The following is a 13,764-nucleotide window of genomic DNA, read 5'->3' on the forward strand; positions in this document are numbered from 1 at the left end:
AATTGCCCCCTTGACCCTGAGTGACAGTTATACTTTTCTTTGTCAAAAACACTTGTCATTTCCCCTCTGCTTACAGTACTGCATGTCTGCAGTAAGCATCTCTGAGCTGGTACTCTGGCGGAGACAAGTTAATAGGTCTCTTAAAGGGGACAGTGGAAGCCCCCTGTTTGATGGGGTCTCGGTTCTCTGATGCTAAGTTGATGAAGGGCTAATGCTAGCCCTTCAGAAAATGTGGTACCTATAAATGTTCATCCTCAAGGCAGCAGGTTCTTAGCTATTGCCTATTTTGAGGAATAAGATAACTGACATCCACGTATGACCTACCCCTGGGATTTGCTCCTTGTTTGGAAAAACAGCCTTGTTAACTCATATGATATAAACTGAACTCAAGCACACGTGCAGTGAGAATGTTTCTAAGTTAGAGATCACTTGAAATCTGCCCCTCATTTGGAAACCGTGGGGACCACAGAAGGGGTTACCTACAACAGAGCTTACACAATTATGCCAATCCCCTGTGACTTGAAAGTCCCATCCTCGGTTCTTAACTAGATCCTCTACTTCCTGTTGCAGCTGGTGGTACCCGGGTCCATAAGCCATCCCTGAGTTCCAGCCTCAACTCCTCCTGCCTTTCCTCTCTTCACACCCATCTCTGGGTCCCATAGGAGTTATCATGTCAGTGGTTTAGGGCTATTTGTACCTGTGTCCTTTGTTACAGCTTCTTCTTTGGTACAGACACTTACCATCATCTTTTATATTCCTGAAGCAGCCACCTAGTAACCTCCCAAAAAATAGGTTTGTGTCTATACAATCCACCGTTCCTACAGCTGTGCATCATGGATCCAAAGTGCACTTTAAAGCTCTAGTGGGCCTCTCCCAAACTTTCTAGTTGACAGGAGACCTCCCAGTAGTGTGTGATCACTTGTCTGTGACAAACCTTCAATACCCCTTCTCTCAGTGTCTTGTACAAGCCCACAATGAAGTGTACACCAAGCCAAATGTGAAGTAGGTTGGATACCTAATTCATTTGCCAAAGGAGACAATGGCAGACCTTCCTCATCTTTTTTGATTTTTCATGGCAGTTCCATGACCACAGTTCTATGTCCACTCAGAGTGATACATTTTCCATTTCTTCTTTCTTTGCTGCCAGCTTTTCCATATCATTGATTGCTCTCAGACACTGATTCAAAGAACTAGCTGACCACATATTGTCGACATGAAGATGATTAGAAGGTTGAAAAGTTGTGGAGATGATGATGTGAGAGAAAGAACTTGATCTTGCATGGTGATTATGAAGCTATGCAGGATGAGTTACAGTCGTTTCATTTTTTTCTTCCTGAAAATAAAATGGATGTCAGTAGTGACATAAGCAAAGAAATATTGTCTCTAAGACAATCTCCCTGACATAGTCTCCAACTTCTCTTACTTTGGGTCGTTGATCACAGGGTCTTTATTTAGATTTAAATAAAATGGGAGTTGCTGGGGTACCCCCACAATGCCAACTCAAAACCCTTACTGTACTGGAAGTGCTGGCACATTTCAGTGTGAGGTAACCACATTCTGAGCCTCATGTTTATACGTAACCATGGACACCAGCTGGAGCCTCTCTGTGTGGTAGGAGTACTTATGGCACTTGGGTAAAAGAGTGTTGAGGTCTCTGACTTCTCAGGGGTTAATCTGCAGCTGCTAGAAGCCATGGGTGCTCCTAGTATTTCATAGTGCATCAAGACCCCAAGTTTTACTTTAGGGAAGACCTCGAGAACTTGTCCATAAGAATTTATTTTATGGAGTGGGAGAAAGTGACCTACTGTTGACTCTTCTGAAAGAATGGTCTTCACCCATAGGGTGCCCTTTTTCCAAATTTTATTGTTTTGTATATTTGAAGGGACCATAAGTAAAATTCCACATTTTCATGTCTCTCTTTGAATTTTGCCAAAGTTCACCTGCAAGTCTCCCCTTTTCTTCTGAGAAATCATTGCTTCTGGATGAATTCAGAGAAAAGGTTATGACGTCCTCTTGAAAAGCTCATTAGGACTTTTCTTCTAATGTTCCATAATTAAGCAGACTATTTGTTCTGGATTTCTAAGCCTCGTAATTGCTTTATTGTGGACTGTAGGTTGAATTACATCAAATGAACATCCAGTATTTATTGAAATGAATATCTTCAACCACAGAATCACCAGCTACAGATGGGAGATATTTTAATTGTGTCTGGCGTGAACATGTACAGTTTTTTTCTTCTTGTCATTCTTTTCTCAGTAAAACAGTGTAACAGCTGTTCACATAGCACTTCCACAGTGAGGTACTGTACACAATCCAAGACGGTTTAAAGTATGCAGAAAGATGTGCGTAGGTTATGTGCAAATGCCATTCTCTTGGTATCTGCAGGAGTTCCAGGGACTAATCCCCACCCAAGGATCACTGGTGGGCGGGTGGAATTACCTTATTGTCGCTCTGATTCCTCTGCTGTAGAAGGAGACTGCCCTTTTCTGTTGTCCTGTTCCACAGTCTCCTTCAAGTATAAATCTCCAGTGACCTGAAATATCCCCCTAGCCTCTCCACTCGTTAAAGTGTCTACCACCTGCCAATAGTGTGAAGTGGAAGGCCAAGACGTTGGCATTTGGAAACTATGTCATATCAAACTGTAACCGTGGGTGGTCTCCACACTGTAGGGTTGGGTTTTTCGAGCCACCAGGAATACCACTGACAAGGAACTTCATGACCCTAGGTCTCTGTCTTTTCATCTAGAAATTGCAGTGTATAGGCATTCTGCGTTCAGAAGATGACCCTCTATTTCCACGTGATGTATACAATTGAGAGATTTAATCTCACGTCTGAAATCCAGCAGGAATCAAAAGAAAACACAAGGCTGAGACTTTGAGATTCCCTTGTGCAAAGTCTGCAGCATATGATAGAGGAGCTTTCAGGAAGCAGGTGTTCCATGATTGCTGAATAAACATGAGAATAAGAGACACCGCATCATAGTCTGCCAGGGAAAAGGACAGACTTTACGTGTGACTTGCATATAAACACTTCTTGATAGAATGGCAATTTCTTGATGTCACACATGTTCACAGATAATAACCCCACATTAGAGTTTATAGTTTTGCATGTAAATTTTTTGGTAGAATTTCTGTGTCATTTTTTTTTAATAGCACCCTTCTAGACATGAGCAGAAACTCACTTTGTGAAATTGAATAGAGATACTTGGCTTCTGATGGAGCAAGTGGGGTACAGTCCTGCGGCAGGGTTTCTGTGAGAAAGAAGCCAAAGAATGGAAACTGTATTAGAAAAGATAACTTCTTATTTTACAGTTCTGTTGTTGTTTGTGTGTTTGTTTTGAGACAGGATCTTACTATGTAAACCAGGCTGGGCTAGAACACTTTACATAGGCTCCTCTGTGTAGACTAGGCTGGCCTAGAACCTGCTGTGTGGACCGGACTGGCCTGCAGCTTTACCTGCTGTTTTGCCTCCTGAGTACTGGGACTAAAAAGAGACACTCACCACACCTGGCAGGAGAGTTAACTTCTCTGTTAGCTGTTATTGGTCTGTATTTCACAATGAGAATTTGTCTGTTAACATTAGCAATATCACTGTAATCAGGACAGAATGTATCCAGAAATTAGCAGATAGTGATTACCAAATATAAGCCACCAGGCGCAGCACATGCTAAGTACATGAGCTAGGAAGGCAGGGTTAGTTGTGAGGGCTCCTGCCTAGTTCTCATGAGAGACTTGGATAAGCCACATCCATCTAGACTAACTGTGGAAACAACCATGATCATTGCGAACCGTTTGTGAGGCCAAGAACTATGTGAAAAAAGACTCATGTATTGCAGAACATTCCAATTGAGACGAAGGGTCAGGCTGGAGCGGTGGCTCAGCCGCGAAAAGCTGGGGTTTGCAGGCAGAAACCTAAGAGATGAAGGTCACTGCGTTGGTGGTGAATGTCTTTGTTCCTCTTTCCTTGGTCGGCAGGCAGTACTGGAGGCCATTCCAGATAGTCCCATTCACGCCAATGGATCTGCGGACGCCGAGCAGTCAGTTCCCAGTGCGATGAGTGGTGAGTGACATGTCCCCTGCTGAGAGTATGCTGTTCCTCCTCCCCTGGGTCTGGCACTCCAGCAGCGAGCAGTGGGTTTTGTTTTTAGCTTTTATTTTAATACATCCACTTTTACCGTTGACTGGGTAACACCATAAATATATACGTAGGACTTAGCAGTAGGATAGTCGTGTTGGATATACAATATTTGTGATGTTTCAATGCGTACATTGGATAACGTATGCGTTAGGCTGCACTTACCTAAATCCTAACACATCCCATCATCTACATTCTTTGTGATAAAAACTTTTAAGTTCCTTTCTTGCGGGTTTTTTAAACGTGTAGCACATTACAGTTCTCTCCAGTCTCCGTGCTTGCCGATGGTACCTCAGAACTTTTTAGTCGTATCTAACTGTGCCCCACTGCTTGTCCTTGCCTCTCTCCCCATCTTTGCCTGTTCCTAGCAAGATGTGTGTTGTGATTCGGTTGCTTTCAGCACTCCCTCTCTCCCTCACCTCCAAACAGCCCATTTTGTTATCCAGCTAAATGTGAAGGGAAATCTTCCTTTACTTGGGCAGTGGCTTTGACTTAGGCCACCACATAAGCACCACAATGTATCTTGATGTCCCAGGGAGGCTCCCAGTTGCCGAGGATGGGTGTGTTAAACCTGAGACGTTTCTGACATGCAGGCTTATATGGTTGGCTCTCACACAAGCTTCCTCCACTTGAGACACCAGAATGGAATCCTCCCGGTCCGAGCCTGGGTCCTGAGGCCATACTTTTTGGATCCCTCTCTTGAGAAATGCCGCTTCTCTCCTTGGAGGAACACAGGCTGTACTTTCACCATTCACATCCAAATGCAAAGCAGAGCTGGTGAAAGTGTTCTAGAGTTGATCATGGTGATAGTTGCCCAGCTGACTTCATACATCAAATGATGAACTGCCTGACATGAGAATTGTTCTTCAATAATGTTGATACCAAAAGTGAAATAACTGAGATGAGAAAGTTGCCAGAAGTGCTTTCCCGTTAGTCCTTTTGCTGCCTATGATCTAGCTATAACCATGCCTTCAGGGACAGGTGTCCATGTGCAGTGGCCCAATGGCTTGGAGCATCTGCCTGCTTGTTGCTGCTCTCAGGAGACCCCACCCTAGATCTGCAAGAAGCCCGAGCGCTGTTTCATCACTCTCCTTCCTCTGTGCTGAGTGCAAGCCCACCTCTGCAGAAGTGAAGCGTCAGGACTTTGCCCCTCCCTCTGCTATGTTCTAAGTCTTGCTGCTGCCCTTCACCATGTCCCAGCTAGGGTTCATGTGCAAATCGTACTGCCTTCACTTACAAATTTTCCACCCAACTTTAATGTAAAAGCAATTGATCTTACTGATTAATTTCGCCCTTTGTCATTTTGATCCCCTTGACCTTTAGTCAGGGTCCTAAGAAGAAAAAATGTTCTGGTTGTAATCAAATAATTCTGTACTTTGCACATAATAACTTTGCAACGCAGTGAAACAAGGTGTTTCATCAAAATCTTACTCAGAAGTAAGAGTTTCATGTTGGACAAATGGTTTGGGCCACTTATTTGCCTTCATTTTCAGCCTCGCTTGAGAAAAATGCCACTGTGGGACTTTCCTGTCAGAGTCGGCAGGTCAGGTGCTTTTTAATCAGGAAAGGTTAGAGCCATATCAGATTACGGAAATCCAGACTTTTTCCCCTGCATACCCAGAGGTGAAGTCCACATTGGATAATCTTAAGAGGCGGATGCTCTAGATTTTGAAAGTAGAAGGGATTTTTGGGAGGATTCCCGCTGTTTTTCCTCTTTATGTTTCTGGGTCTCCAACAAGTAGTCCTGGGTCTAAGTGGCGTTATTTTAACATCAGAAGAGCACAGAGAAATGCATCCTCCTGGGCTTTGCCTCTAATCCTTAAAAACTCTCCTAACTCGGGAAAGTTTAAGACATTAAAAAATTGGGTTGGACAGTTGTTTCAGACACTGTAGAAATGTGTCCTAGGGAAGGTCAGGACGATAGCATGTCACTGCCTAAGTGAATGCAGGGAGCTGGGCCCTGACCCGCACATTTCAGCACTCCAGCATGCCTTGCAAATATTGGTAGTTTATTCTGCAGCAACTGGCTTTGACTGGCTCAAGGATGTATAACATTTCTCGTCTCTTGCCTCTTGCTTTTTTTTTGAAGATGATGATTATCTAGAAAAGAACATTCCACCAGAGGGTGAAGAGCTTTCTTTTGAGGTGTCTTACTCAGAAGTGGTGACAGAGACCCCAGACAGAAATAAATGGAAGAAGTCAGACATTAAGAAAGAGGACTATGCCTTGACTGTAAGTAACCCCCCTGCAGTCTGTCTAATACCCTCCGGGGACGGCTCCCTGTGTCAATATGAGGATTGCTTTTCTTCTGTGCGTGTGTGTGTGTGTGTGTGTGTGAGGGAGCTGGGGAGGCCAGGCGCTGACAATGTGTCTCCTGAGATTTGACTCGATGTGTTGTTCCGTGTGTGCCTAGCATGTGTATCCTGATTACAGGACAGTGGTATGGACAGGCCTTGTAAGAAGGCAGTGGCTGGGCCATGGGGATGATGCAGTGCGTAAGAGTGCTTGCTGTGGAAGTGTGATGGCCTTAGTCTGCACCTCCAATGCCAGTGTAAAGATGGGCATGGTTCATCTGTGATCTCAGGGCTCCTGTGGTGAGATGGGAGGCAGGGTCCAGAGAAGGCCCCAAAGCTCACAGACCAACTAGCGTCACATTCTCAGCAGCCCATTGTAAAAGACCCCATCTCAGGTAAGGTGAGATGCAAGGACTGACAGCCGAGATTGTCTTCTGACCTCTGTGTGCCTACTATGGCATACCACACCAGTAGAAATGGGCACATGCACAAACACAGCAAGAAGGCAAAGAGCTGTGGCTACGGTCACAGCTGCAGCTGGGCAGTGCTCACAACCTTGACGGCAATGCTAGCCCACCCTTCAGGGCTGCTGCTCTGCCTTTAACTAGCGTAGCTGGTCTTCGGGTGTTCCCGAAACACCTACTCACTGCTTCTGGGGCCCAGGATGCTCGTTGGAGACATTTCTCCCGGTCATCTTTGCTGTGTAAATTTAGAGTGTCCCGATTTCATTTGATTGGAAAAAAATAAATAAGTACCTTCACTGTGTGTTTTAGAAATTTATTGTTCAGAAAACCAGATTTGGGTTGACAGAGACGGGAGACCTGTCTGCTGAAGACATGAAGAAAATCCGCCATCTCTCTCTGATTGAATTGACGGCCTTCTTCGACGCCTTTGGAATACAACTGAAAAGAAACAAGACGGAGAGAGTGAAAGGCCGAGGTAACTAAGGGGCCAGGCCGCTGGCTTAAAGTGTGCCCTGGGAACACGAGGGCAGGCTTCTGACTCTTCCTTTCTCTTCCTGCCTTGGCTGTTGCCACTGCAGACAGTGGGATTTTCGGAGTGCCGCTCACCGTCCTCCTGGACAATGATCGGAAGAAGGACCCGGCGGTGAAAGTTCCACTGGTGTTACAGAAAGTGAGTTGTGTGCAGAAGACGGGGGAGCCCACGAGCTCAGTGGGTGCACAAAGACAGGAGGGCCCTATTTAAGTCCCAACGTTGCGTTATCACAGATGTCCCTGACCCTTGGGGGACACGCCCCACCTCAGGAGCACTTGCTCTTGTGCTGGAGAAGCGTGTTACCTTACTCGGCCATAAGATGTCAGGGGTGGACGCGGCATTTCATCTTCCAGCTTCATTCAGTTACAGTTCCCTGTCTTCAGATGCTGCTTGTGTGTGTGCACGTGTTTACACGTGTTTTCCTTTTCAAGACGGGGTCTTACCATGCTGACCCAGCTGTCCTGGGGCTCACCGAGCTCTTCCTGCCTCTGCCTACCGAGTGCTTGGCTAAAGGCACACCCACTGTGCCCGCTCTTCACATGTACTTCTGATTATTCTGTTTAAAGACATGACTATTAACAGTCTACTTGCCGAACACACAAGTGCTTTCTGAGATGCATCAAAAGCTAATTTTTTTCCCAAATGGGTGTGCACACTCATTTTATTGACTTTTCAAACTCAAATCAAATAATAAAGTAAAAAATTATCTTTCTTCTGATAGGTTTTCAGATGTGACTATACCCAATAGGTACAGTCAGGACAGAAAAAGCTTAGTGAAACTATTTTTTTTTTTTAATGATATCTCAACTGCTATTTCCAGATATCTCTATGATTGCTAAATAGCTGGGTTACTTTAAAAAAAAATATATAAGGCCTCAGTTTGTTTGTAATTATGTGTCTGTGTGTGCATGCATACATATGTGTCAGTGCCCAAGGACATGAGAAGATGGCATCAGATCCCTCCCAGAGCTGAGGTACAGACTGGTGTGCCTCCCTAGGAGGATGCTGGGACTTGAACTCGGGTCCTCTGTAGGAGCAGTACGTGCTCTTAGCCACGGAGCCAGCCCCACAGCTGATTTACTTTTACGTTGTGCTTCTTAAAATGTGGGCAGCAACCGGGCCACGCTTGATGAAGTACGCACGTGTTCAACAGTGACATCCGGTGGCGCTTAGAACCCCAGGCCTTTATCACAGACCTTGCTGTGTTCTACACTCTTTGTAAACGATGCACAAAAAGCCCCAGCTGTGGTGGCACGGCTGCTCTGCTCACTCTGACAGTTCTACATCCACATCTTCTTTCCTCTTTGTCTGGCTCTCATTGCCGCGGCCCAAGCTGCTTCCCCCAACCACGCTGATAGAGTGTCCAGTGATGGGGCAGGGAGGGTGGCAGTGACCGCCAGAAGATGCGGGTGTCCTCTCCGTGCACAGGGGCCGTCTGCTTGGAGTCTCCCCAGGGCAAGGGCTGTACCAGTGATGTCATATCCTGTGCAGTCAGCATAGATCAGCCCAAGGGGCAGTTTTTATCTCCTTCTTGCTGACAAAGCACCTAGGGTAGAGGAGGATAAGATAAAGCAGGAGGCAGAGGAGGACAGGGGCGAAGCGCGTGCCAAGCCCAGAGTCCTCAGGCTGTGCTGTGCTTCCACCTCTGAAACTAAAGCACAAGCGATGGTCTTTGTCCTGCATATAGAGGATGGTTTTTGGAGAAAACAATCTTTAAAATCCACAAGAATCCAGCACAAGTTTATATGACATAGGTGCAAAAACCCAGCATAGAACTTAGCAACTGGCATTAAACATGAGGTGCTCAACAGATGCTAAGTGAACTGTAGATTTACATCACATTCTTGACCCAGGGAATGACAGCCACTCTGCTGGTGTTGTGTGCCTCACTTGAAGTAATTTGAGATGCTGTCCCTCAGCTGTTGTGAGACATAGGTGCCTCCTTCCCCATCTACCCTTGACAGAATCTCACAACCCAAGCACTGTGGGGCGCCATCGGAGCTTCCTCTCACCTTCCAAACTTAGAAAGGTTACTTAGCTTCATGTGTCCCAGCCTCTCAGGAGGGGGGATAAAAGCACGGAGGTCAGGGTTGAAGGAGTGAGTATGTGCAAAGCACTGAGAACAGGTCTGACCTGCAGGAAATACACAGGAAGTAGAAACTTGTTATTAAAGCTCACCACTGTCACCACTATCACCACCACCATCATCACCATCACCACTATCATCACCACCACCACTGCCACCACCATCATGTCATCACCACGATCAACATCATTACCATGATCATCCCCCCACCACTATCATTACCATCATGGCCACTAGCACCATGAGATATTAAGACAGAAGTTAATTCTTCTTGTCTAAGTTCTTGCCTAGTCTTCTAGAATTGTCTAAGTTCTGAGTTGAGCTTTTTGCAACTAATGAGAGTAAAGTTGGAAGAGACTGAGTGTATTCAGGGTGGTGTGCCTGTAGACATGTGGTTGTTTGGTATTTTTTTTTTCCTACTAGTTGGTCTGCAGAAGAGAAATAAGCAGGTTTGAAAGAGCCAGGTTGGCAGAATGTCATAGTAGATAAGAGAACATAACCAACAGAGTAACAGAGTCCGTGCTTGACTTAGGATGTTGGGAAGTTAGGGCACAGCTCTCAATAGAGAATTCTCTCCTTGGCAAACTGGAGGCAACGTTGACCTTGTTGAGGGGTCATCAGTATTTCAGAAATCATATGTCAGGTATGCATGCACACTTACCAGGCTACTGAGTCCTGCCCTCATTATTTAAAATGCTTGTAGTCACACAGAGATATTTAATTTTTTTTCTAATTGATTGTTGGTTTCTAGTTTTTTCAGAAAGTAGAGGAATCAGGACTGGAATCTGAAGGAATTTTTCGACTCTCAGGATGTACTGCCAAAGTCAAGGTACTCACTGTTCTCTCCTTTTCTAGATAAAGGTGTAAGCTCGTCTTAGTGTTCTGTTGCTGGAAAGAGACACCGTGACTGAGGCAACACTTATAAAATAAATTATTTACTTGGGGACTTGCTTACGGTTTCAGAGGGTGAGTCCATTATCGTGGGGCAGGGCAAGAGACATGATAAGAACTTGGTGGCACTCAGGAGGCTGTAGCTGTAGCTAAGAGCTAGACCATGATCAGAAGGCAGAGGTAAAAAATGAGCCTAGGATGGGCTTTTGAAAACTCAGAGCCCATCCCCGGTGACACGCTTCCTCCATCAAGGCCATATCTACTTCAGTAAGGCCACACCTCCTAATGCTTTCTAATAGTGCCACTTCCTGATGACTAAGCATTCAACTACAAGAGCCTATGGGGACGGTCTTGCTCAAACCGCCATAACCCAGTTCCAGTGTGTCTGTCATTATTCCTTTGGTAGCATCACTTGGCTTGACCGAATACACTTCAGTACATCTGATTTTACATTTTTTTCCATGCTGCAATTCTTAAAACCTAGAGTAACGAAACATTGCCATCAAAACTCTTGCTTGTCTTCAGTATGAAGTTTGAAATACCTGGTCATGTTTGGGAGAGGAACCATTTCAGTTTGCTAAGTAAGTCTCAGGCCTTTGGAAGTCTTTGAGCCCTTAGCACATTGGCTTCTACTTCCATTGCTAATTGCTCTCAGCTGACCAGCATTCCTAGGTTCTTCTCTTGGCTGAATTTCTTTTAAGAATTTGTAGCAGTGCTCAAAACCACAGGGATACTCACTCAGCTGTTCTGAAACCTAATTCCATTTATGGTAATGTCAGCACCTACGTATAAAATCTGCACAGCAATGTGAATCCGTTCGCTTTGTCTCCTTATACCCAGAGGCAGGCTTTACAGAGCAGGACAGAGTCCTTGAAGAGGGAATCTTCTCTGGGGAATGTCTAGTAAAATATCTCCTTGTGCTTCCTGATGGGCACACACAATGAGGAGGAGTTCATGAGTTACCCTATGGTCATCCTATTTTGTGGATGCTCAGTGATGGGTTCCAAAAAGAATGTTCAAGTGGTGATGAAAACATGAATTTGACTGCAATAAACCCATGAAAGAAAATACAGAGGCAGAAAGGCATCCCTTTGTTAATTCATTTATGTACATGCTTAGGAGATGCTATTTCTATGAGAAGTGTCAAGGTAGAAACGTAGAACTGTGATAGAATATTTTTGAGTGGAAAGGAAACAAGTAAACTATGTCCATTGGCTCCTTCAGAGCAGAGATGGATTGGCACTGGAGGAAAGCTGGTAAGACATGGGTTATGATTCAAGGGGTCACTTCCACCAAACAGGCTGGAGGCCTACACTGGGCAGAATGGGGCAGGCCTGGGCCTGCTCAGCCACAGGCTAGGTTTCCCTCAAAGAAAAGGCTGCTGCAGGTATTGAGGAGTGACCAGCTGAGAGAATCAGCTCCCGGAACCTCTCGTAAATGACTGTGACAAGTTTTCATTGAAGGGATATCTGAAGCTGGGCAGGTTGGGAGTTATGACTCCATTCAGTCAGGACAAACTAACAGAAAACTTGCCAGTGGCTCTTGAGGCAATCTTGTCTTGATTTATCACATTTCATCCGTAGGTATGCTTCTGGGGAAAAGCACACAACAATGAGGGTGAAAACGAGGACCACCTTAGTTGCCTTAGGTTATCAGCTGATTCAGAGACCCCAAAGAAAGCCAAAGAATAAGGCTCCCTAACCAGAATCAGACTCCATCCCTCCAACTTCCTCTCCGTGGATAGAAAACTTTTTTATGTGCCCCATGTTTGACATTAGAGAAGAAGTTACTTTTCTTCATCTAACTCTTTGTCTAAAAAATGGCAACCAAGGCCCATCACCCCTTCAACATGTTTACAGACACATACATTCCCAAACCACATTTAGGGCAAAGTCTTTTTCCCTTAATGGGTTTGATGCTGTGTCAGCCGATTTATTTTGCTGCTTCTTAGTTCGGGAATACAATCCAGATGTTTTCATAGTTCTGGCTTCAGTAAAGGGAGCATGGGATAAATCCAGGCCAGCAAGCAGCAACCAGGCTTGCTGCAGTTAGAGATATCAGGCCTGATGTGTTTCCAAGGCCTTTGCTTCTTTAATGTTCGAACCTTCAATGTCCGTGCTTGCTTATTGTTTTGTTTTGTTTTTGTCATCCTCTATAAGTACATTTCCTACAGAACATGCTGGGGGAAAGGCAGTTCTTAAAAATCCATTGTAATTATTCTTGACTGGTGCTGAGTAAATGAGCCCATGCATTTGGGAGATGCTGATACTGGATGGTCCAGCCTTGGCTTTGCATTCTAGATGATTACTGAGACTGACGGGGACTCAGGCCTGAGAGGAAGCTACTCAGCTAGAGCCAAACAAGGACATTACTGCAGAGCCAGTTCCCAAATTGGAGGCCCACAGATCACTTGGAACCAATGTAATGCTTTGGAATGTTCAATGATTTTCTTTTCAAAACATGACAGAAAGTTGAGCCAAACACTGGGAATCTGTTTTATGGAAGAAGGCAGTCTGTTTGATGTGTAGTTTTCTTTGTCCTGGTGTCCATTGTTCTGAGGTGGCTGTAGCTGCTTTGTAGTTACATTACCTTGTGTGCTGGTTTCTCTCCCAGAGCTGGTGGCCTCAGGCTAGTTCTTTGCATTTTTGTGAAAATGCTGTAGAAATTGATGTAGTCAGTTGTTCCAGTGTCACTCAAAGACCTGACTTTGACTCTGCCTGTGTTCTCCTTAACAGGAAACAAAGAGTAGGTTTTTATTGATTAATAAGTTAGCTGGTTGGTTGGTTGTTTTTGTTGTTTTTTGTTTGTTTGTTTTTTGTTGTTGTTTTGTTTTGTCTTGTTCTTTTGAGATGAAATCTTACCATTTTAATCCAGGCTGGCTATATACTCATCAGTATCCTCCCTTAGAACCTAACTCAGCAAGCTTGACCGAGATCTCAGCTTTGCAGGCTCTGGGAGCCACGGAGGCCTTTGTGTCTGGCATGTTAGTGGTCTGATCTTGATGGGAGATGAACAAATTGCCTATGGCTGTTCCTGTTCAAGGCTAAAAATAAGTTTTTCATGAGAACAAAGCAGAGTACAAAAAGTGGAAGGTTACCCAGGTCTTTGTCTAAGTCTTCTCTTTTGAGCAGTGAGTACCAGTCAGGGAGGTGACTCCAGCTGCCTAGTGTTTAAGATAAACCCTGAAGTTCAAGGAAATGGTGGAAAATGGGTTTGCCTTTGGTAAAGAAGCTTGAAGAATGGTTGCCACTGATAAAAAGATGAACCAGCAGTGCAAACTTTTCCAAGTAGAAACTTAATGTGAGTGGAATTTACTGAGGCCCAGTGCTCCAACACAAGCTGCTTGCATAGTCCACCAGACCA

General features: G+C 44.9%; 1 protein-coding gene across 4 annotated transcripts in view; it reads left to right on the forward strand.

The window, feature by feature from the left end:
* The window catches only part of Arhgap28 (Rho GTPase activating protein 28), a 152,230-nt gene that overhangs the window by 116,735 nt on the left and 21,731 nt on the right, over positions 1–13,764 (forward strand). For all 4 annotated transcript variants that reach the window (XM_021643480.2, XM_060368215.1, XM_021643483.2 and 1 more), the window contains exons 6-10: positions 3,975–4,059; positions 6,224–6,366; positions 7,202–7,367; positions 7,471–7,562; positions 10,262–10,339. In XM_021643480.2, coding sequence (XP_021499155.1) covers positions 3,975–4,059; positions 6,224–6,366; positions 7,202–7,367; positions 7,471–7,562; positions 10,262–10,339 — 564 coding nt within the window. The remainder of the gene's footprint in view (positions 1–3,974; positions 4,060–6,223; positions 6,367–7,201; positions 7,368–7,470; positions 7,563–10,261; positions 10,340–13,764) is intronic.

This window comes from Meriones unguiculatus, chromosome 15 (genome assembly GCF_030254825.1).
Source record: "Meriones unguiculatus strain TT.TT164.6M chromosome 15, Bangor_MerUng_6.1, whole genome shotgun sequence".
Classification (NCBI taxonomy): Eukaryota; Metazoa; Chordata; class Mammalia; order Rodentia; family Muridae; genus Meriones; species Meriones unguiculatus.